The 24956-nt window shown below is 43.3% G+C and overlaps 1 protein-coding gene across 1 annotated transcript in view; it reads left to right on the top strand.

The window, feature by feature from the left end:
• LOC8034391 (collagen alpha-2(IV) chain) overlaps positions 1-24956 on the top strand; it is a 98417-nt gene that overhangs the window by 59365 nt on the left and 14096 nt on the right. Inside the window, exons 20-31 of the mRNA XM_029993388.4 lie at positions 3225-3428; positions 7161-7329; positions 8120-8221; positions 8796-8998; positions 10400-10553; positions 16430-16543; positions 17117-17287; positions 18197-18286; positions 18995-19156; positions 20229-20414; positions 21417-21550; positions 22949-23075. Coding sequence (XP_029849248.3) covers positions 3225-3428; positions 7161-7329; positions 8120-8221; positions 8796-8998; positions 10400-10553; positions 16430-16543; positions 17117-17287; positions 18197-18286; positions 18995-19156; positions 20229-20414; positions 21417-21550; positions 22949-23075 — 1816 coding nt within the window. The remainder of the gene's footprint in view (positions 1-3224; positions 3429-7160; positions 7330-8119; positions 8222-8795; positions 8999-10399; positions 10554-16429; positions 16544-17116; positions 17288-18196; positions 18287-18994; positions 19157-20228; positions 20415-21416; positions 21551-22948; positions 23076-24956) is intronic.

Below are 24956 nucleotides of genomic sequence, written 5' to 3'. Positions count from 1 at the left end.
AAGGGTTTTGTTGTTGTTTATGTTGTTGTTTTTTGTGTTGTTATTGTTGTTGTCGTTTTTTTTGGGGGGGGGGAGGCGAAGAGGGGGGGGCGTATCCTCCGTAATTTTGATGATCACCGATTTCTATAAAATTTTCACTATGTATTTGGGTGTCCTTCTTGAACATGTCTACAAAATATCTCGGCAAAATATTAATTTCTTAGAAGGAAATGAATATTCAAATTTACGCGTACACGCCCAAATCACTTGCTGCCGCTCTGCTGGCAACACTGAGGAAGAGCGGCGCACGGGGACTGCCATGATAGCACTGATGTTGCCGTGACGTCACATGCTGGTGATAATGCTTGCTTTGTAGCTTGTTGGTGCGGTCGACTGTCCGCTTTTTAGTGTACATAGTTTTCAGAGGCCCGCCACCTCTCCGGGCGCGCACGAGAGCACGCTTGGAAGTGGCAGACATAATTAAAAACAAAACAGCGCAAAGACGAGGACAAAGTAAAAGCTAACCGACAGGACACAGAGCGATGTCCCGCTACAGAAGCGTTGCTTGAAAACACCGTCTACTAAAACCGTCTATTGTCGGGCCCCAAGTATAACAAAAAGTGTTTCCAATTAAAAGGCATAACGTCGATCAGTTTTTCTCGGTGTGCTAGCAACAAAAGCTGCCTTACCATTCCGCGTCGGAAGCGGCATCTGGGTCCATATGGCAGCGGATCGCTAATGCAGACGCCGCTGGCGGTTTCCTCGGAGTCGATGTCGGCAGATCGTATGAGAATGGGTTATCGCCTAGGTTATCGACCCCCAAAGCTAGGAGCATATCCTAATTGTTGCTCAATTCAGACGAGCCTGATTAGTCTATTTTGATATGTGGCTCGAACGCAATACAGTTACCTGCTGCCAGGCCGGCCAGGCTCAAAGCGCACACACGCGAATGTTTATACCATATGTGACGTCACGTCAAAATGGCGGACCAGTAACTTGGTAAGTTAGTTTCGGTATCGGTTTCATCGTATTTTAACGGATATAAATTATGTCAACAGATTTATAATGGTTTAACCGCTGCTATAGGTCAAATGTTTAGTATTCTTTCCGAAATAATGTTTCGATAAAAACGCTAAAATTGTCGGCGGAGCTGCCCTTTAAGATCGACAGAGACTTTTATTCCTACAGAGGAAATGAAATATTCCATAAGCACAAGATTATGCTGCTTTTTCAAAGTATTCCCCGTGCGGGTCCAGACACCCCTGCCATCGTTTTCGTTCTTGGCAGCTCCTGATTCCTTTCGTCGTAGAAAGAACTGGGCTGCGTGACTAAAGTCGGACGAGCGTGTACGTCCGTATTCTTTTGTTATACCGGCTGTTGCACTACGCCGAACCGTCGACACCACTTTTTTCCCCTTATGTCCGTGACATCGATTGTTTCCTATACTGTGCTTGGAATCTGGAATTTCAGCTGGTGTAATTTTATCCTTGATTAGTATTATGCCACTGCTTCACAGCTACAGGCAGATTTCTAACCACCGTGGTAGTCGGAACTGCCGCGCATGCATCAAATGCGTAAATCTCAGCAGATAATATTTAAAAAAAAATAGATATATAACATTGACGTTTTTACAAGCTTATCGCGGTACACTTGTTCGGCGATCTCTGATCGACAAAAGTCCCGCTCAACCTTAAACTACCCTTGGAGAATTACGATACCGTATATGATATCTTCTACATGGAAGACATGTACGAATGATAGTAATCTTCTAGTAGCGCAGATAAATAACGATATCTAGAAAATTAAAAAATGAGTGGAACATTTTACATTCCCTACATTGACACCACTCGGGATCGGTTGAAACGCTCTTCTGAAGCGTCCTATATTGCTTTGTGGCGCAGCGTAAAACTCAGCCTCACCTCTTTTTGTTTAAAAACTATGTCGGTGTTACAACAGATATACTAGCACGACTATTTCGAGAACCTAGGCAGAATCCACCTCTATAACAATGCACTATGGTCGCTGGAAGCTTCAGAAACGTGGGCCAGGGCTTATTTTGTCCACCCTTCTTGCGTCATGATTGATTCTTTTCCTTTTTTTTTTTTATGGAATGGCAAAGATTGAAGTTTTTGGCACCTCTCAACTCGTGCATCGGCGACAGAGTACTTCCCAGTCACTTGTGCAGTGAGATCACTGCGGGTTCACGTAACTTCCTGTTGAGCTCTGTGACCTCTGTTTTTTGGCCCTCCAGCTCTCTTCCTGTGATTCTGAACTCCTTGTCAACCCTGTTCTCGACCAACGCGGCGCCATGGTGTGTCGGTTTCTGATACCACGCACCCCTGAGGGGTTTCTCGTCCGGTAGACGGTGCTAGAGGAGATTTTGGTTTACGAACAGTGGACTCGAGTTCGGGCACGATACACCGCACCCGGTAGGCATCGCCCGTGATCGCGGCGGACGATACGATGGTACGTTGAGAAACACGAGGAAATAAAAGTTCAGACTCTTCTCTGCTCTTCGAACAACCAAACTTCTAGACATCACTCGCAACGTAGCTGAAGCTTTATTCTATGTACAAATATTTACGCGAGTTGTGCTCTTGGCACAGAACGGGATATCGGCAGATCGTTGGGTCGACCAAGTAGTTCGGTCATCGCTTTCGCATTGGCTCATGATACTTCTTTTTCGTCGTCGTTAGTGCGCTCCCACGCACGCGGAAACAAGATGCTGTAACCCGGGAAGGACGGGGAGGGTGGCTGCGCAGCGGGCATGGTTTTGTTGACTTCCGGTTGATGGCGCCGGAACAATTTAACAAATTTTAGGGATAATAATAGACTTTTCGCGCATTGCTGTATGTTTACACATCAGGATTTAAAAAAAAAATGACCTTAAATTGAGCACAAAATTGCACAAATCGCTAACTTACAGATGACTTCCCCCAGAGTACGTCACACAGCAATTCCTGTAACCGCCGCACACGGCGGCAGATCGACAAATAATCCGATTTTTCTTTCGAGATTACGCAGCGGAATCGCTGTATTTCGGTGGAAGGATGCATGTTTTCGTTTACTTGTGGAATGATAAGCAATATATAAAATACAAACGGTAATTTGTTTTTAACCTTAAAATCGTCGCACTCCCCTTTAAAGCGTCAGCGACTGTGAACGGGCACACAAAAGTCACAATTTCACCGGCAGTTGATTTGTTTCGGGACAGTGTTCTCATTGCTCTACCGATTTCGACGCAGGGCATTCCTGGATCAGACGGCATTGATGGGCTGAAAGGCGAGAAAGGTTTTCCCGGAGAAGTGATCATCGACTACTATCCTCCAAACTCCATTAAGGGAGAGAGGGGTGATCCTGGTGCCGACGGTCAACGAGGGAGTCCCGGTCTAGAGGGCCTCCCAGGCCCAGACGGAGCGCCGGGTATCCCTGGTGGTGGCGGAGAGCCGGTGAGTGTTGCTTCTTGAGTATGCCGCTGTGGTGGCGCTGCAGTCGGCGCTGCGCATGCCCAGGCGCATCTTTCCACGCGAATCAGAGTCGTACATTTATCGACTTATTAAACGAGGGATGCAAACAAAGTATGCCTGAACGCAAGAAGGAAGTACACGCGTAACATGCCGTGAATTAATGAGGATTTGTGGATTGGGTTGAAGGGGGTACCACTTGGATGGACAACTTCAATTCTGCAAGTTTCCAAATGCTGTACAAACTACCGAATGAATTAAGGGTTTTGTGATAATTTTAAAGACGTCGAGAATGTTCCTTGAGAACAAAATTTTCTTCCAGAAACGCTTTTTCAGGAGCTCAGCAGTCGTTTCAAGTTCTCCCAACGAAAAAAACAAAAACAATTCGAATTGCTGCGGCTCATCCGCATACATATTTTCCCGTTTTATGAGTCTCTTATATCCATTCCTCATTAAGGGAGGGTTACGATCTTCTATAATTCCAAAAATATATTTCTTGAGAATGCACATTACACTGTAAGCCTGAATCCCCACTTTCCTAGCACTTACTCACTCCACAAAATTGTACAGTTAACCATCAATCTGTCCCTTGGTACAGATTGATGGCTTCTGTCCACCACTTATTGTCGCGCTTTCTCTCCCGTTCAAGCCGCCTGTATCCTGTAAATCATCAAATTACTGCTTTTCTAGAGGTGATTATTTGAGTCATAAGCGTATTTAACATTTTGACTCGGATAGTGTTCTTTCTACGTCCAATGTTGATCATGCTATATACCGAGACGCTTACGTCAGTCGTAAAAAGTGCTGTTGACAGATGTATACATAAATACTAATATAAGCTGTCGATATGTCCTACTTGGTTTTTAAGGCTTTACGAATGAGCCAACAGAAAAAATGTAATTTTCACCGACGTTTTGAGAATTGCAGCTCTTTTCTTTGTTATGCAAAGCGCAGCATATTTCGTTCTCTAGTAACAAAAAAAATATTTAGGCGTAATAAGCGTCTACACCAGGATAGTATAGAAAGCAGCTTGAATCGTCAACCAAAAACATTTTGGAAATTTGTGAAGCAGCAAATACGTGAGACCAGTCGTAGCATCTGTTAGCATGTTAGATCAGACAATGTTCCTAGTTGTCAGTCTTCACCTGCTGATGTTGCAAAAATTTTCGCTGATTACTTTAGCAAATGTTTTGCTGTACGCCAGCCATCTTTTCAACGTGGCGACGAACTGAGATACTGTTATGACTATTTATGTTCCGTGCATGTCTATTACGGTGTAAGTTGCTGATTAAAAGCTGAAACCTAAGTTTTCGAGTGGTGCGATAAAATACCCATTTTTTATCAAAGGCTGCAGTAAACAGTTTATTCCGATTCTGAAAGACATATTTAATAATTTACTCAGTTTTAACACCTTTCCATTACTTTCGAAGAAATCGGGGATTGTTCCGACCTTAAAGAGCGGTGATGCATCTCTTGTTTCAAATTATCTTCCAATTTCTCTGCTTTGTGGTTTCTCAAAGGTTTTCGAGCTTGTCATTGGTACTCGAATGTCTTTTTTGTTGTTGTTTTTTCGCCGGAAAATAACTTTTTTGCAGCATGGTTTCATGAGCGGTCGGTTTGTCGAGACTAATTTGTGTTCCTTTTTAGAATTTTCTGCGTCGATTGTTATGAATAGAGAACAAGTTGATTCAATATACTTCGATATGACTAACGCGTTTGACATCTGTTACTATTGCGTAAGCTGTTTTCATATGGAGTGCATCATGCGCTGTGTGAATGGTTTGACAGCTGTCTGTCGTTGCGCTCTAACACTGTTTGCGTTGATGACAGCTTATCCAAACTCAGAGGATAGTCCTGGGTCCATTTCAATACATTTCAAGATTGCCATGTCTCGCAAATGACGTGTCAAGCATTCTTCAATGGTGTAAAAAATCAATTATTGCTTAACCCCGCAAAAACAAAAGCTCTTTCCTGATGCCGACGGAACGATGATGTTGGCTTTACTTATTAGACACTTTTAGTTGGGCGTACGCAGGAAGCTTGCGTACGCAACCTTCGGTGCGTTGCGTACGCAGCAAGTGGAGCGTCCACGACACTTTTAGTTCGACGCGTTTGACGTGCGTTAGCGTTCTTCCAACTGATATAAAACAGACCCGCCGATCCTTTATTGTGCATTTTAGCGCCATCTAGTGCTAGAGGAAAGAACTGTTTTTTCAATCTTTCAAGTATTGACCGAAAGTAGCCAAGCCAAGCCGTAGGCTTAGCTGGTTCCTTCGTTCTGTTGTACGGTGATTTATCACAATGCCTCCAAGAAGTATCTTGTCAAACCCCCAAGTTGCCTCCATGCTGACGTGGGCTGAGATCGACGATCTTGTGACGCTAAACGTGCGACCGCAGTTACGCAGCTATTTCACGCTGGACGAGTTGGAATACAAGATGAGGTGCAGCAGGGAGTCCGAACTCCTCAGGTCGAACCGCCCGCGTACACTGCGATAGCTGAACGGCTTGCCGAGAACTGCCTTGAGCCTTACGGCTATTTCTTCCCATTGGTCCGGGTTCCTGAACGGATCACTGGCTTGCACTTCCAGCAGCAACGCTATATCCACTTTCAGCGTATAAAACACGCGATTTCCATTAGGAGCGGCGTCGTTTCCACAGCTGTTTCCCGTGGCAGCGGCCATCTTGAAATGCGCTCTCGTTCGTCCGAGATCTCGCGAGACCGTCCCGCAGTGACCTGCGGGACCCGCACGTAACTCCTGACTGCGTGCGTACGCACGCCGACAGCACAACGTTACGTTACGTTCTCCGCAGGCGCACTCGCGGCCCGCAACGTTCCTGCGTACGCAAGCTCGTTGCGTACGCCCAACTAAAAGTGTCTATTATCTTGAGGGATCGCCTATACAGCGTGTACCCCTCGTAAAGGATCTTGACGTGTGTATTGAGTGTGCTTTCACTTTCAAAAGTCATGTGTCTTCACTCATCGAAAATGCTTTTGAAGTACTAGGAATAATATTTCGCTTGACACGTAATTTTAAACAACCCCTTGCATTGATTTTTTTTTTATTCTTTTTAATTCCCTAGTGGGGTTAAGACTCGAGTTTGCTTCTGTTATATGGAACTCAATATTTAAGACAGACTATAACAATCGAAAATGCTCAGAAAAAGGTTATCCGAATTGTTTAATATAGATATTTTGAGAGGCCCTTTCCTTATACTTATGAACATATACCCCCAATTTTTTCACTTTCACTTCTGTATACCAGGAGATCTGCTCGAGACTTTCTTTTTCTGCACAAGGTTGCTGATGGTACATTTGATTCTCCGCAACTCCTTGAAAGGGTGACCTTTTATGTTCCTTCACGTCTAACCAGAAATTTTGTATACTTCTATGTTCACTCACCGTGCAATGCCTCATCTTTCTCTCTCGGATTCAGTCATTATATAACGCCATCGCTCCACCCCACGCTGATATATCTGCATCTTTTACAATGTACCGTCGCCATTTGGATAATCTCACATTTGTCTGACCAAAATAATCCCTGGAGAGGGGGAACAAGAGGGACAGAGGAAAAACACAAGTCTCCAAACACAGCTAGGTGACTGGTGCGCGACGAAAGAAATCCGCCTGGTCCGAATATCGAACCTGAGACCTCTCCATTTCCGGTGGAGCGCTCCACCTGAATGTATCGAATAATAAATCGGTTGGCGTTTCTTCAGGGCGACTACGGAGATCGCGGAGCTCCTGGTTTTGCCGGCCAAGAGGGCTTCCCCGGTCTATCCGGACAGAAGGGAGCGATGGGAGACGGTTTTGACGGCACGAAGGGACAGCGAGGTCCTCCGGGCTACGACGGAGAGGTCGGAGTGCCGGGCCAAGTGGGAGAAAGAGGTAACAACCAACAAACTATAAGTTCTCAGCAGAACAAACCATTAATGTTAGGTTTAATTAGCTGCCTCATTGTTGTGAAGAAGTAGAGCTACTGGTCGAATAAACCCAACTATACTATAGTATAAGCGTCACCATTACAGTTTAGCGACCTACGCATGACACAGTAAAGTCTGGTGAGTGATTTTTTTTTACCCTAAGAGGTACTCTTTTAATTTATATACCGTAATAACTAAATTCTATATTTGTTAGTGTTAGGTTATACACATGTTAACTAGCCTCTGTATGGAATGTATTATCTCTCACCTCTAGGGGCGACTTAGTTATGCACTTCGTAAATACGAACAATCTGTGGAGACCAAAGGGCATTAATTATATTCATAAAGTTCTTACTAACCAAGAAAACGATAAAAATCATAGACATATGAATTTGTGAACTGTGTCGGTATCCGGCAAGGTATGTTGCTACGTTTCTGTTTTTTTTTTTTTTCAAGGCAAAATTGGTGATTGTAACTGTTCGTAGCCGTTTCGCCGCAACTTCTTCGGTGATTATCACAAGCTTTTTTTGTTAATTCCAGAAATAAAAGAGTTATATGTATAATGAAGTCAAGCGATGAGGTCAAGATTTTTTACTAAAATGTCCCCCCCCCCCCCCCCCATACAGAGGCGCCAACTGATACCCTATTTCAGTTTATTAATTTTTACTTGACGTAGATTGTTGCTACTTTGGGTATCGGGCAAAAAAAAGAAAAAAAGATTGTAAACCGTTTTATCGAGACTCCTTACGCTACAGGTGACCCCGGAACCCCCTTCACACCGGAACAGTTATTGGAAGCGACCGGGCCTCCAGGCCCACCTGGTGAGGCTGGCCGAAACGGCCTCGAAGGGCCTCCAGGTAAGCAAAACAAAGTTCGGCCCTTCTGCGACATTTGGCGCTGCAACGTGCCATCTCGTACGATTACGAGAAAATGAACTTGGAATGTGGCGCAGTTGCGAGCTTTAGTAAGCTATTAAATGATAAGTTAAGATAAATATTTACCTGCCATTGTTTTGAGGCAGTACGTAGGTCATCATAATTGTAGTCCAGTCAGCAGACCTTGCCATAAGCCGGCAGAACTTTATGTAGGAAAATGTGGCTTCGCGTCCTAAAGCTTCTCGCAATCGTCAAGCGTGTTAATTATAGAACGAGTGGAACCGTGTTTGGAGTTCTTTGAAATAGGAACAATCGTCACAAACGAATAAATCTTCTTTCTTCTAACAGAAGTACTAAATTGATGACATTGAAAAGTGGCTGTATCGCAATTACAGATCTACGGAGATAACTTAAACATATGTCAATGCGTTTAACGAAAGTGACAGTAGTCTAATCTGCCTTAGCTGTGAAAATTGCCATCATTAGATCAAAGGTGCGCTATTTGTTCTCAAGTCATTGCAATTTCAATAAACTCTATCGCTATTTTTATTTTAAGGACCACCGGGAAAACCTGGATTTGATGGGCGTCCCGGAGTTCAAGGAGATAAGGGAGATCACGGGAGTCATGGCTACTCTCAGCAAGGTCCGACAGGACTGAAAGGCTACCCCGGTCTCTCTGGTGACCAGGGTCCTACAGGCAGACCTGGGGGAAGAGGACGACCTGGTGAAATTGGTCTGGAAGGACGCCCAGGTCCAAAGGTACGACACTTTGTAATCTATTGCGACTCGCAGTAGAAGGGTTACTAATGCGCCGATCATGTCGGACTTTGGATTTCTGACCGATACCAATCAGCGCAGCACCACTGCTCCGGTTGAAACGCATTTGAGTTGTCACTGTTTGAACCTTGTTACAGTCAGAGAAGTATCTCCATCTGACTAATTTCATTCATTACTTCAGAGAGGAATTTTTCGATTAGTAAAATGTAGAAACAATGAGTGTCGACAAAATCATTGCACGAAGTTAGAGCACAAGTTGTCGTCTTGTGTCTCGTTTTTATATACGTGTAGTACAGGGTTTGCTGCTTCAAATAGGTTTAGAAAACTTGTGCTTTACTCCAAGTACATTCTCTAAGCACGTAATTGTACTCTACGTGAAGTATTTTTTCTGTTACTTTTCGAGGAAAGTCAATATACGACTTCAGAGTACATCTCTCAAATTTGGTCCCGTTTAGTTTGTACCACAAAATGATGCTTTTTCAACCAATAAGTGCCTTTTAAGTTACAGTTCGTCAGCGAGAGTAAAAGAACCACTTTGTGGCCACTTGACCTCCATTCAATATTCACCACCCTTTCAGAAAATAACTGAGCACCCCCGATTACCCAAAAAACAATGCACATCAGTTCAAAAAAAAACACTGTATAGGGGAATAAAATGGCAAGATAGTGTTAAAAATGCTTGTAGTGTGGTTTGAAAGTACATTTTATTTAGAGTACTCTATTTAGAGTGCATTGCACCCGGTGTACTTAATTTTTTACTTGCAGTACATGACCTCTCATTTACTTTGTTTACTTTATACTTGAAATATACGTCTTAGATGTACTTTGCCCAACACTGACGGGAAGTCCCAAACAAAGATACGGGCCCATCTTGTGAGATAAGCTGTCATAATACATTACAGTCAACGACAGCTAGCGATACGCAGGGTGTGACGAGCACCCAGCATCACATTGTCGCTCCGTGGCCATTCATATATCGGCATTGGTGATTGGCACCAGACGTATGATCCAATGCAGCCAATCAGGCGGCGCGAAACGTGCAAGCTGTTACCGGCTGAACCAATCAGGCGCGAAAAGAATACCCTGTACGTGATTGGTTTAGTCGTTGATAGCAAACACACAAAAGGGATGAGCGTGCCGCGACTATGCACTTTAGGTGCTGCTTGATTGGAAACCTTATAGGATGGTATCGTCGTTTGCGGTCGGATTTAAAAGTGAAACGAACTGTGAATTACTCACTGACGGGTACGATAATGAGTTAGGGTACGGTAACGAGCCTCTTGAATCGATTAGCCCCTATGGATCTTGATAATGTGGATGCTTGGGCTAGTTGGTATAATTCATTGATTCCACGCGGTAATTCATACCCCGTTCACCCGCCAGGGTCAACGTGGTATCCCTGGGACAGGAAAAGGCACCGGCCCGCCAGGCCCCCCGGGATTGCCTGGAAACAGAGGACAGCGTGGATTTCCCGGCCCCGCGGGAGCTCCCGGTGTTGCGGGACCTCCGGGATACTCTGGTTCCAAGGGCCAGAAGGGCAAGTGCATTCATCCGAGGTTTATTAATACGAAAGCATGCGAAAGCAAAACTCTCTTATGCACTCTAACAAAAAGCCCGTGCGTCTTCTTTCCCACATAACACGCGGACCGCCAATCGCGGAATCAGCTCAGCAAATGACAATGCCGAAACATATGTTTAGACCAAAAAGCCAAGTCTGCAATGTAGCATCAAACAATGCAAGCGTGACGTTTTCAATTGCTTAATGCTGCATCGCAGACTTCGCTTTTTGATCTAAACATATGTTTGGGCATTGTAATTCGCTGAGCTGATTCCGCAAACAGCAGTGATTGGCGGTCCGCGTGTTCTCCGGGAAAGAAAACGCACGGCCTTTTTAAGAGTGTGGAGCGAAATCGGCGGTGTCTGTAACCGCGAAAAACGCTACCTAAATTCCCATTCTCCCATTGGCTGAGCGAAACGGCACCTTAAGAGCCATTGGCTGCGACGCCTCCTAGTTTCAAGGAACGCCACCCCACAGAGAAGCCCTCTCCTGGCGCTGCGGCCCGCGCGCAGGTAAAAAGGAGAGGGTGGTGCGTGCGGCCACCTCTTTCTCACCCCGTTTGGGTCACGTGTCAGGTGGTCAGGCTTGGCCGGAGGGGGAGAGGGAGCCGGAAATTCCCTCTCCTTCTCCCTCTCTCTGTGCACTACTGTATCACGTGTTTTACGCTCTGCTTCCAGCCATGTCGCGCCGCGCGGCCGGCCTCTACGGAAGACAGCGGGGCGTGCTGTTTGTAGGAATGATCTGCGTGTTTAAATGCTTTTGCATTTAAACACGCAGATCATTCTGCGTGGAAATTTGCAGACCGCATCAATAATCCTTTCTGAACTGACAACCAAATTATTTTTTAAAAATTAAAATTTTCCGTGAAGTTATTAAATTTTCAAGTTACACCGGCCGCGAAGGTTCCAGGAGGCGACTGTCTACTGGACACTGAAAAATCGTTACTTTTCCCGACCCGCGTACGTCACGGGTGGGCAGGCGGACGAGCGACTTGGGCAGCCGCGAAGTGGCTTTCGGGGCGCTAGCGATCGAGATTATTTTTTCGCCACTTCAAGGTTGAAAGTTCCTTTGCAATAGGTAGCAATTTGTGCTTCGCGATTGATATTAGAAACAGTGCCGGGAAAAGCTTCTTTTATACTCTTGTTTTCGTGGGAGAAAAAAATTGCGTTCCCCGGCAGCAAAGGAGACCCGCCACGTCAAGGTGCTTTTGCGCAAGCTGTGTGCCGTGGGAGCTACTGCCACGTGAAACATTTTCACTTTTGCTCGGAATACTTTATAGCCGCGTGCTGCGAGCCGAGTATCCTTCAGCAGCTGGAACAGCTTCAAGAGCGGAGAGTGCAAACTCAAGCCGGCTGTGACCACTATGACATCCGTCCAAAGAAGAGCGCTAATAATATCGAGAAAAATAGTACACAATCTTGCACTATAGTCGAAGTTTTGTCACAGTCACATTTGTTATTCAAATTAGTTCAGTTTTTTTTTTTATATAAACACTATTTTTGTTTGGACGTCGGATCTAGCTCGGACTACTCTCGGAGTTCCACTCACGCGGCCGATATGTTGAAGACGAGAAATGAAACGTCTAAACAAAGTTCCTGAATTTAGACATGACTTTCGACATATTGCTGTTCCTGTCTGCTACTACAGAGATTTATGGAGAAGGTGTTGAGCTCCATTAATATACGATAGAGCCTTTGCCTGGTTTGTCAAATGGTTGGCATGTAATATTCTCTGCAGACAAAGTGATGAAAACATTGTTAATTTATTCTATTGCGGAGATATTTTATATAAGGCTGAAGTTGTTTTTTTGTTTTTTTTAACCATGAAAATATTGATGTCGTTGAACGGAGGCATGCAAATTTACAGCTGATGGAAACTGTGCTAAACCAAAACTTAATTTTAAAAACTTTTTTATATAGAATTACTTCCTTCCCACGTGCTCTCGTGAATGAGCGTTTGAACGCGTTGTATTCTACTCCAAAAGATAATAAAATGCGGGTACACGTTTTTTTAGTAACTTTTGTTAACTTATTTTTAATTAAAAGTTTTATGATGTCTTTCTGTACCTTATGCACTATTGTATCTTCAAGCAAATATTCTTTATTTGAAGATGAACAGTGTATTTGTGTATTTTATGCGCATTCAACTGCACCTTGATGTTTGGCTTGGTGGTTACAGAGTGCTTTTAATTGTCATTTTAACACAATCTTCATGACCAGTAACCTGCCATCTGATCTACATGAATGCAGTTCATTCCATTCTATACACTTCATTGTTTACGAGAATCACAGTCTACATGTGTTAAGTCCCAGCCAAGCACGCACATGTTTGTCGCTTTGGAAGGCGAGCAATGTACGCGGCACACGTACGAACGCTGACGATGGCATCAACCAGGAGCGCTTTTCAGAAATGGTCTATAGATCTTTTGCTAAATTACTTAAGCACCAAGGAGTATATTCATGCAACAAGAGTAGCTACACGTGCTGGCGCCTGCAACAGTTACTTTTCTAAAGAAAATCTAAAACAAATGGCACGTTCCTTCAAGTTATACGAGCGTGTGGGGCATCTGTATCCACATTCTGAGCATGTTCCATGGTGATTTGGCAATTTGTCAAAAAATGTATTGCGTGACTCTTCGACCTTTCTTCGCCAGCCATCTCCTAATAAAAAGAGAACGGATTTACTAGCGATATCATGAAACTACCGAGCCGCGGCTTGATTGTACCGAGTTGCAAAAACGGTTTTCTCAAAATTCCAATTGCTCCCTTTTTTTTTTACTTTTTCGTAGTTGAGCACATAGGCCAAGGTCATACATACTTTGTGCAAATATAGATAATGATCAACTTCCAGTAGCACGAACGCTCAGATTTTCTCGCTGTTAGACGCGAGAAAGGCGGGCGCGAGCGTACCCGATTGCCGGCCGCGCGCCTCACTGCCCCCCCCCCCCCCCCCCCCCGTGACGTCACGCTTGGGTGGCGGAAAAAGCTGGGGAAAAACCAGGGAGAACGATGTTTCGGTTGCGGCAGCAAACAAAATATCGCTTTTTGATTAACTAGAGTGAATCTGGGAGAACGAGATAACATTTCGGAATCAGGAAGCCATCCACATTCAGATTGTGACTTTGGATTAGGTAGCTCCAAAAATCGGCGAAGTTCCTCCTGTAATTTTTGAATTGGCGGTCAGGTCGTTGCTCTTTTTTTTTCTTCACGTAAGTGCGCAACTTCTCGGATCTTCTAGGAGGATGTGTGGCAGTCAATAAGCATGTTGGTGCCCAATTAGCGAACTGGTGAAGCCGTATGCTTACAGTCCGCGACACTGTTGGCGCGAACAAGGCTTCGCCACCTTTTTGCATAATACTTCGAATAAGTACTGGCGGTCCTCCAAATTTACCACTTAGGTTGGAATTCCGACTGAGTTCTTTCTATCAGTATGGTAGTTTTTATGACAGTTCTTCAATAACGAGAGAAAAACGGAGGGAATCGGCGATGGCTTCTTCGCGCGCTAACAGTGTCGTGGAATGTGGTAATCACCCTTGTTAATAACGCGGGAGCGTGCGTCTTTCTCCAGCGAGCACTTATGGTGAATTCGGGGGGTCGCCTCTCTCCCCTGACCTCGATTCGGCAGAGCGCCCCCTCCTTGCCGCCAGAGCTACTCGGGATTCTTTTCAGCCGATTACAACTGCTGGCTTCAGAGCGCTCCGAAATTTTCAGACCAGTCACGGAATTAAAATTTCTTGCCATTGGTAATGCATTAAATACAGCACGATCTTCCAGCGTACGGTGGACGATTGAGCAAAATTTACGCCCGCAACGTGATGAAATAACGGTTGTGACGTAAATTGTTTTACGCACCGGCATGTAAAAAAAAAAGAGATCAGCAGTATGCGAATTGATTTTTGCAGAACGGAATGAAAGCCAAGGCTTGGAAACAGTTGTCAACTCATCGCTTTTTCGACAGTGAACGCGCTGCGATAGTGGTCATGCGTACGACAGAGCAGGCAAATATAAAATGGTTAATAAACCGCATTTTTCTCACGGCGAAATATCGTGCCAGCATTGCAATGTGACACAGATCACAGTGCATTATATATGGCTCTCCCTTTATTTTACAACACAAACTTTTGAACGCATTTTCAACAAACCTCAAAATTTCTTGGAGCGACCACAAAACTTGGTAAAACAGCGTCGAGCTCTACGAGCTGTTTCGTCGTCGGTTAGGCTTAGCGGATTCACCGCCGTGAAATGAACGATCTCGTGAAAGCCCTGGGAATACTTCACACGTCGACCTTTCCTGTTACAGTCGCAAACGAATGTCGTCCCGTCCGTTGTAATTCCGCACTGTCGAATGCACAAGCACTTTGTAAAACCACCTATCAATCGCAGTCATGCCCTACCCCCGCACACCACCACAGACCACTGCCGGTCATCGTCAACAAAACCACGTGATCCCCGTCCAAGTACCACGTGACGCCTGTACCGCTCCGCACTCCGACGGCTACAGTCGGAGTGCCAGGGAGCGCTCTGAGAGGGAGAGGCGCCCTCGGCGCGCTCTCGAGAGCGCTCGAGAGCGCGCAGAAAAAACCACGCGGATTCGCCATTAGCTCCACCAGTCAAGCGCTCCGGCGAGCGCTCGAATGGTATATAGCATTCGCGGCAACTACTCTAGTCACGTCGGACAACATGGTATAACGCGCTCGAGGGGTTTCCTTCCATTTCCATCGGGGGCCGCCAAACGCGAAAGGCTGTAATCACGTTTTGCGCCTGCTTTGGTCCTATCGGCTGCACGCTATCCTGCTCATATCAACAGTTCGCTTTTTCTTTATTGGGACGTTGTTGACAAAGCTTCGGGTTTTATTTTTTTACTTTTTTTTTCAGTTAATAAGACGTTATGACGTTTGCAAGAGCATGACAACAGCCTCTCGCGGTGGGCGGCCCGGCAGTCCCCGATAGAGTGGGCAGGAGATCTGGGACACCCCTCGAGCGGGCTATTCCATGCCCTTCCCCCTTCCCCCATGATTAGTCTCGTTGCCGAGAATATCATCAGCCAAGCACTCGCCGGAGAAAGGAGTGCGCCCCCAGGTTACGGACATGCGTGATTACCACAGTACAGAAGGCAATCCAGACAGGATCCCAGATGTGTAAGCCTGAATTGGTATCCAATTGATGGTGTCTGATCATTTACGCGTACTCGTACTATATCCTGCAATGCATTTTGAAAAGTGTCGCCTATTACACCGAATTATAACATAAATATGGACATTTCTTAGTATCATGTAATAGGCCTATTGGTATATTCCCCAAGCATCAAAGAGAATGCAGGGATTGATGTTCCACGCGCCGCACGTGCTGGCCTCACTAGTAATAAATTTTCTAAAGCAAATATCTAAAACAAATTCCGTCTTGTACGCGCGTTCGTCAGCGCTTTATTTTGGTTATTTACTTCGAATCTTTTATATGGGGAAGGTGTGCGCGAGTGGCGCGTGGAGCACCAATCCCTGCATTCTCCTTGATGCTTGGGTAATATAGCAAATTGTCTATTATAATGTTAAAAAAGTGAATATATCTTTAGTAAAATAGCAATTCTGTAATTTCAGATACCCTTATTTGCAACGAAAGTAGCTTTACAACACTTTCATTCTTGGAGAATTTCATCATAATTTTGTACAGGCGTATTTCTAGGAAAGCTTTATAGAAGGTAATTTGTTGGACAATTTATGCTGTGATATTGTGCTAACTTTAGAGCACCTGTGTTAAAATCAGACATATGCTTTTTTAATTCAGACCTACGTTACTTTATACCGTTTTATATTTAAATAGAAAGAGAGATTTAGGCCACAAAAGGGTGCACTCTTGTAGGAGAACCAGGCTACACGGGATTTGATGGACCCAAGGGCATCAAGGGCGACAGAGGAGACGCTGGGCCAGGAACGTATGGTCTCCCTGGACTGCCTGGTTATGCTGGAGAGAAAGGTATGAACCAAACCTATATAACTTCATTTACTCAGATATTTTCGAAGGTAAAAAGAACGATGACATTCGGTAAACATGATACGTTGAACGTGAGCATTGGCAGAAATCTGTTTAGTAGAGGTGAACAATAATTAAAAAGGACGTCCAACCAAGCCCTAGATAGGGACCCAACGTTTCAAGTTCTACTCGGCCTTTTCTTCAGGGCTGCTATGGCTATGGCCATCGAGGAGTAGTTTCGTTTCAGTCTTTACAAAACGTGTTTCCAAACTAAGTAAGGGCGAAAATGAGACTAGTCATTTGATGTGAAAAGTCTCACAGAAGGTTAACGCGTAAAACCAAAAGAAAAAAAAAAAGTTTTTGTTCAATAAACGAATACATTTCCTTACAGTCGTACGTAAGAGACCTACTTCAATAGGAGCATACTCAAAACTGAAATGAATAACAAAACCAGCCAAACTGAGATTTCTCAAAAAACAACAAAAACCAGATCTTGGTCGTTTATTTATATTTAATTACGGCACAATTTTCATAGACCTGATTGTGACGATGTTTTTGTGATCGCCCAATCAACAGGTGAAAGAGGGGACAAGGGATCCCGTGGATCGGATGGCTTCCCTGGCACTCCTGGCGATAAAGGGTTACCCGGAGACGACGGGTTACCCGGTGCACGAGGTCGCGACGGTATTCCAGGAAGGCAGGGACAGCCAGGAACCCCAGGAAGAGACGGGTTCCCGGGAATACCTGGTGGGTTTTTTGTTTTGTATCGTGCAAACATTTTGAAAAAAATCTTTTTTTTTTTTTCGCGTTATGCTAGTGTAACAGATGTCTACGCCCAGAAATTACAAAAATCTTTTTTCAACGTTGCCAACAACTACCCCTTTTTTGTGTGTGTGCATTCGGTGTCGTCGATGGTGGACGTATTTTATCTGACAAGAGAAAACGCTGGCCCATAACTACAGTCACTGATTGAATTTCTATAGCACTGAATCTCGTAAATTTAGCGCTGTGAAGGACGATAAGCTTGGAACAATTATATGAAACAATTTAATTAAACAAAAAGTGAAACGAATGGATACAACTCCCGTGACATCGTATCACGACATCATATTAAAAAAGTACAGCTTTTCATATCATGAACCATCGGTTAAACTGTATAAATCTTTTTTTTTAATTTTGTGTGGCATCTGTGATTTTGATGTAATGACATTATCTCTTATACTTCAAGCTTCTCCTGTGTCCTGAAAATCAAGCAAAGCTTCATGTGATAGTGGCATTATAATAGTTCTATCTTGTCTGTGTCATGAGCATACATCTGTTGCTTTATTTGGTTTTGATAGGTGTAATTTTATAGATTATCGTACCATCTTGAACTAATCTGTCTTATTTAATTTAGTTGTCTCATCCTGACTTAATGCATTTAATTTTTTTAATTGTTTTCCCGCCATAACTAAAGAGGCGAAGGTGCACCGACACAAAGGCTCGGTAGTTTTTTTGGCATATCTAAAGTAAAGAATCAAGCAGTCAGCCCGTGACTGCACACGAGGTAATGCGCAATAATTTGCATATGTTGTCTCGTCAATTTAAGGTATACATGCATTTGAGATTGTTAAATACAATGTGTCGTTCGCGTTTCTATCTTTCAACATCTTTTAGGAGAGAAGGGAGAAATTGGTGACCAGGGTCAACCAGGCCTTGATGGATTCCCCGGTGAATCTGGTTTCCCCGGATTCCCTGGACTCAAAGGTACATTTACACATTCTACCTCTGTGCCTCTATAGCCTGTGGGGTGTAGGGGACCTTCACTCTAAGAAATGCCTGGGCGTGTACTTACCTACAAAACACTCAAAGAGCCAATCTCTGCAATCTAGGAACTAAGTTCAGCGAATGGTTAGGCGGAACATCTGTTCAGACCTAAAAATGAAGTCTGCGCTATGGCATTACGCATTGCAAAGCGTCATGCTTGCATTGTGTAATGCCACAGCGCAGACGTCATTTTGAGGTCTAAGCAGATGTTCCGCCTCATCATGTGCTGAGCTGATTTCCTAAATCGCAGAGATTGGCTCTTCGAGTGCTTTGCGGGTAATTTAGAGTGTTGTGTGTTAACGCACCGCAGCTCGCAGTGCGTACAGAGCCGAAGCTCGTGCTCCAGAACCCAGGGATCCAGAGTTCAGTTCCTACCCCTGCCCGTTTTGAGCTGGACGATTTTCGTACCTACGTATGGTCGTGTATGACTACTGCATGCTGCACGTTAAAGACCCCAGACTAACAGGGGTGCTGCATTGATAAACTTTTTATTTACAGCTGAGTCGCGAGACGCCCACTGACTTCCGGCTGTTTAAACATACACAAAATATTTGCAATTACTGAAATTTACGACACTGGTGACTTTAACAGCCTTGATCGCACCGGTACGACCGCGATATCAATGTATTTTTTTTTTTTTTTTAACAGGAGACAAGGGCAATGCAGGAAGGTCAGGGTTTCCAGGACTCCCCGGGAGGCCGGGAGCGGCGGGAGAACGTGGCAATGCAGGATATCCCGGTCTACCTGGACAGAGGGGAGACAGGGCCACGCAAGGTGGTCGGGGAGATGATGGGGCACCGGGTGAAGAAGGTAAATACTATTGCATGGTTTTCGACCTACATTCGTTCCCTCAATTTACACTACTTTAGTTGTTCTCGATGTTCTGCGGCCTTAAACGTTTGGTAAGCGTTTTGTATAAAAAATAAACAATTTTCTTTTACTTTTTGAGGGAAGGATAGTTCAAATTTATTACTTATTCATCACATTTAGCTATGTGTACCGGAATTTGGCTTTCATTTTTTACACGCTTAATGACAAGTTTTAAATACACCGTTTAAAACTATGTTATGCTTGGAAGTTGTTTAGGCTCCGGACAGAAATCAACTTTTTAAGAGGGTTCAAAAAGAAAATGTAATCTTTATCGGCAAACAGAATAATCGCTGCATCGCTAATACAATGTACAGTATATTTTGTAAAGAAAAAAAAAAGCAGAAGAGCTCATAGGATTGAAGAAGAAAACACGAAAGTAGCCGATCACTACGGCGCTGCTCCTGAGATAACCATAGAACAACGACTCCCCTCCAGCCGAAGACGAGGGCGCAGATGAACCCCGGCACTTTTCGAGGCCGGAGGCAGTCGTTGAAGCGTTTTCTGGTTCAGAAGACTAAGCTCCGAGTGCACACAGTCTGCCGATGGTTTAACTATCCTTACCGCTAACGCCAAACGCTGAACTTCGCATAATAGCCAATTCAGTGGACGGACGAGGTCCGATCGTGCAGGAGTGCTCTCGAATGGTGGGTGCAATCATAACGGAACGACCAAATCGTACCTTCCATCCCAGTTATAAAGTTGGTCAAGCCACAAAGTACGGTGGTGCCAATAGGTATAATCTAAACTCAAACCTACCGCTTTGCATTAGCCTAATATATTTGTCTTTGAAGACCCTAAGAAACTTCCGATGGTAGCGGTGGTGTCGCTTTTCCCTACAAGACTTAATATGTTGCTTGTTATAAAAACAAAAAAACGAACTACCCCCCCTCTTTCATCCGATGGCATCGCTATCATCTCAAAGAATGGCTGTCAGTTATTAATGGGAATTAATATAGATATTGAAATTACTGCATTATTTTTTTATAAGACCGTTTTCTTTTGTAATTTTCAGGACTCGAGGGACAACCCGGACAACCGGGATTCCCTGGTCTTCCTGGTCCGAAGGGTCTTGCTGGAGAGCCTGGAAGAGCTCTTGATGCTCCAGAGGGTCCTAAGGGCGAGAAAGGACAGTCTGGATACCCAGGACGAAATGGACTACCAGGTTTCAAAGGAGAAATGGGTGACATGGGAAGAGAAGGTGAAACAATTTTTAATTATTCACTCTATTCAGGCATTGTCTGCAATCCACCGAGAAGAGTAATGCCGAATTCCGCCACTGCATTCTACAAGATTGTTAGACCCAGCACTGTCCTTGACCCACTCTGAAGCATGACACTAACTTCCAAAAGATAGCCCGCACAAAATCTGACTCATCAAACTTTCACAATGGCGAATGGTTATGATCTATTATATTATGCAGTACATGTTTAAAATTTTATGAAGCAAAGGCTTAACCTTTTTATTTGATACCCGTAGTAATTTATGTACACTTCGTTAAACATGGTGGCTGAGTTAAAAATACGAGTAATCTCTCCTAAAGTGATTTTTGCATGACAAAAATGTAAATACTGTTTCATTACATGGATTAGCAACTATATTAGAAAGAAGAACTAGAAACCTATTTATAGAAATATGCCCATGGGTTTTTGAATTAAAAATATATTTTCTTAATTGCAATCATTCACCCCAGAAAATATACAAGGTGTACGCTCGCATTCTCATTTATTTGTCTGATGTATTAGAAGAAACGAAAAAGACACACGATGACGAAGTTGACACTCGAAGAAAGATCAAGTTGCAATATCTGCGAGTTTATTACTCACCAGCATCACTATCCGGGTGATTGCAATGCGCAACGCAGAAGCAAAAGGCGCCTTCAGTCGGAAAAAAGGCACAAATTATCATGTGGATTGCTAAGTATAAATTAGTCATTATGGTGCAGCATTTGTTCTGGCGGACGCATTCAATAAATTTACCTGACAATAATACTTTCAATGACTGCTATGACAAACTTTTGGAGTCTGGTGGCGCACAAAGACGCAAAAAGAACCTTGAAATAGTTGTTAGACAAAAAAAGTTAGACGAAGAACAGAAATTTGCATAATCAATGTTAAGTAATATGAACGAAAAGTTATGAAATAGAAGCATGTATTAACACCAGTTAATTAATCTGAAAATATAAATAAAACTTCCTTGCCAGGACCGAAGGGCATATCCGGTGAGGAAGGATTTCCTGGAGCCCCCGGATTTGATGGTCGTCCTGGAGTTCCTGGATTGCCTGGAATTGAAGGAGAAGATGGAAGGCCAGGTTTTCCAGGCGTACCCGGAATCAAGGCAAGTTGTAGCCTAAGTTACTAACTCAAGACCTTCTCTTTACTTTCCACACAAATTAGTCTTGACGGCACCTGTGACCTTACAAGTCACGCGAAGGTCCCTGCAAAGCATTCGACAGTAGAGTGCGGCCTTAGTGCCCCCCCCCCTTCCCTTGCCTGTGCAAGTATCGCTAAAAAATCTAATCGTGTTGAGATAATTTAAGTGCATGCCAAACACTTTGCAAGAGGGCATTGTATTGTATGTACCTTCACTAGTACTGTGGCGAAGTAGCGTGGGTTGTTGAACAGTCCGACCATCACACAGCCGACATGGGCGTCAAGAATTCCTGCCATCATAGATGGCAGTCACAGGCTCACACGAATGCCAACAAGATATGTGATATCCTGAAGAGCTTTTCGAATTGTATAACAAAAGGACCTTTCATGAGAAATTTCTTATAATGATTTTTGGTATTGTTTGGGCTATGCCAATTAATATGTCGTATGTCTTATTTATACACCGACAGCACACATTCAGGTTATCTTAGAGTGCAATGCTCGGTGAAAAATGACGCAGTGAAAAAATGCATCATTTTGAGTAGCTTTCGATTAAGGAACATTCAGAAGATTTACTTATTTATTTGGCTAAATATATAGATGTCGCGAAATGTACTATGGTTTATACAATATTTCGCTCTAGTAATATTTATAATGTTTTTATGTTCATCAAACCCTGTTTTTCATGGAGATAGGGCTGTTAACTTACAGCCCTATCTCCAAATAAAAACTAAATTATACGCAACTTTACCAAAATACATGCAGCCTTGACAACCATAACTAAGTGCCACTTTAATTTGCCCCCTTTAAAAATGTTATTTTTATATGGATTATTGTAGGATGAATAGGACTTTAATTTCGGCGTGATGTTGCAATACGCCAAAATTGAAATTTTGTATATAATTTTGTATTACAATAAATACCAGATTGAAATCTGAGGGTGAACAGTCGACATCATTAATCGGAAAGTTTAAAATATGTAGAACATGCAAAACCTGCGGTATACAGTAATATTACCATGTTCGGCGCCCAGAAAGTCAATAATAAATTAAAAATGTAATAATACTAATGCTAATATTAATCATAATAATAATAGAAAGAGACATTGAATATCCGAAATTTAATTAGGGTTAGTTTTTTTTAAGTATTTGTTGATGCGTTGTAAGATCTGCTCCGCGCCCCATCGATCCTTTCTGAAATTTAACTCTTAATTGAACTTGGTTTAGACTTTTTTTTCGTGCAGTTATACATAAATAGTTTGGGATGCTGGAAACGTGATCTAGGTGGAAAGGTGATTGTTTCTCGTCTTAAGGCTTTGTTCCGCACTCTGAATCACTAAACGGACAATAAAAATACATTGCAGGGTGACGAAGGTTTTCCCGGCCGCCCCGGTCTTCCCGGACCACCTGGTCAGCCAGGACCGGCTGGGCCCGCTGGGCCGGATGGTCTTCCCGGACTCAAAGGAGAACTCGGAGAGCCCGGATTCCCTGGTAACTCCCATAACGCTGATCATGTACTTCATCTAGTGTTTCTTTAACTGTGTTTGTCCTGACAGCCTTACAAGATGATTGCCAATGGGCCCAGAATATTGAACGGAAAGTTCGGAGATGCTTTAACGTTCCTAGAATAACTTCAGGTGGATCCTATTTGAATCCGTGGGTAGGTACGTGGGTCCAGACTGCAGAGGAAGGCTATGGTCCCCAGGGGGATTGGTTACTTTTTTATACTTTGGTGTAAACAATTTCATTGGAAAGATTAAAGAAATCTGTATACGAAAACACTGGCTTCATCGCGAGAAACAGGCAGGGACGTCTAGCTACACTGTAGTTACACGGGAAGATGATGTATACACTGCGCTTGAATCGAAATGGTGACGATGAACTCAGAATTCAACTGAGTGTGCTAACGCATAGAGGCGCGCGCGGAACAAAGGCAGCCACTACTACCTATTTAATACAAACTGGCGTAGTAGCGTTAGTTTTTGTTTACTACACTGCTGAACAATGCACATTACAGACCCCAGGGTCTTTGTGTGTAGTGCACGAATGGAGCTATTTCCCTTACTGAAGCAAGATGTCTCGAATTTTTAAGGTCAGGCAAACTTCTCACTTCCTAATATCCGTACGACTATTCTTCATTTTCTCGGCTATATGTTATAAACGACAACTTATAACATTAGGTCTTAACGGATTTAATGAATTTTTTATGGAGGTTATATTTTGTTGTGAAATACGAGCGAGTCTTCAGATAATATTGTCAATGTAACCAAGATATAGCACAGTCCAGGTTGTTTTTATTTAAGAACCACCCCTCAAAAATCAAGTAACTTGTTAAATGAGGTTTATTTTCTTTCAACGTTTTTTCATCAGTTACCCTTGGACCAGTTTTCTTATTGCTTAAGGTCATGTCTGTAAGATTCCCAAATTTCTTTCCTAATTTGTATTTTGTTTTTTTGCATTAGGATTATTATGCATGTTTTAAATATAAAAACCACTATGAAATACAGTATTATAATTCCAAGCCCCCTCTTCTTGGTACCAAACACATGTCATATCGTTCATTTTTCCTTCCCACAACGAAGTAGGTTTATACATACATGACAGTATCTGTTTAAGGTTTCTTAAAGTTCATTTATGCCACGCAATATTTGTGCGTTTCTAACAAAATGTAATTAAGTTATGGTAGCACAACCTTTAAAGTTTGAGTATTAGAAAGATTATATATTTAATATATCTCGAACAATTATGAAATTTTTAATCGCTATTGTTTTCACAAAAAAAATCGTGCATATTTAACCTATAACCTTAAATACCATAAGTATTTAGTTATCCTTCATACAGATATGTTTCATTAATTGTACACTTGATTTTAGAATAGGACATGTAGTTCAACATTCAGGTGGATTCTTCATGCAGAATAAAAATCTCACCTAGTGCATCAGACGCACGACACGTTTCTGCCGATTTCAGGTTCATGGTGTAGTGTAGCGTACACTGTTATCGCACAGAGCGCAGTGAACATAATTCCGCGAAGAGTGCCTGCACTACACAACAATGTCAGCGCGAGCACGACATCGGCTCTTTTCTGTGTTGTATTTAAACAAAAATTGATACGCTAAAATTTTACGGCCTAGGTTCCTACCCTAAGTGCAGACTTTTCGCCACATTAGTAATTTCTATGACAGTCGTTCAGGTGTAAGATAAAACAGTAAAAACTGGCAATCGCTTGTTCGCGCTAACAATGTCTCGGCATTTTTTATCTTAAATAAAAAGCGCGAAGGACAAGGACAGAACAAAGATACGAACAGGACAAGCGCTTGTATTTAAGATGTTTACCCAACTGGCCCAACAGTTAATTTTAATTGTCTTGGC

The sequence above is a fragment of the Ixodes scapularis genome, unplaced genomic scaffold (genome assembly GCF_016920785.2).
Source record: "Ixodes scapularis isolate PalLabHiFi unplaced genomic scaffold, ASM1692078v2 PGA_scaffold3__209_contigs__length_174095766, whole genome shotgun sequence".
Taxonomy (NCBI): Eukaryota; Metazoa; Arthropoda; class Arachnida; order Ixodida; family Ixodidae; genus Ixodes; species Ixodes scapularis.
The sequence above is the reverse complement of the archived record's forward strand: the minus strand, read 5'-3'. Positions and strand labels throughout refer to the sequence as shown.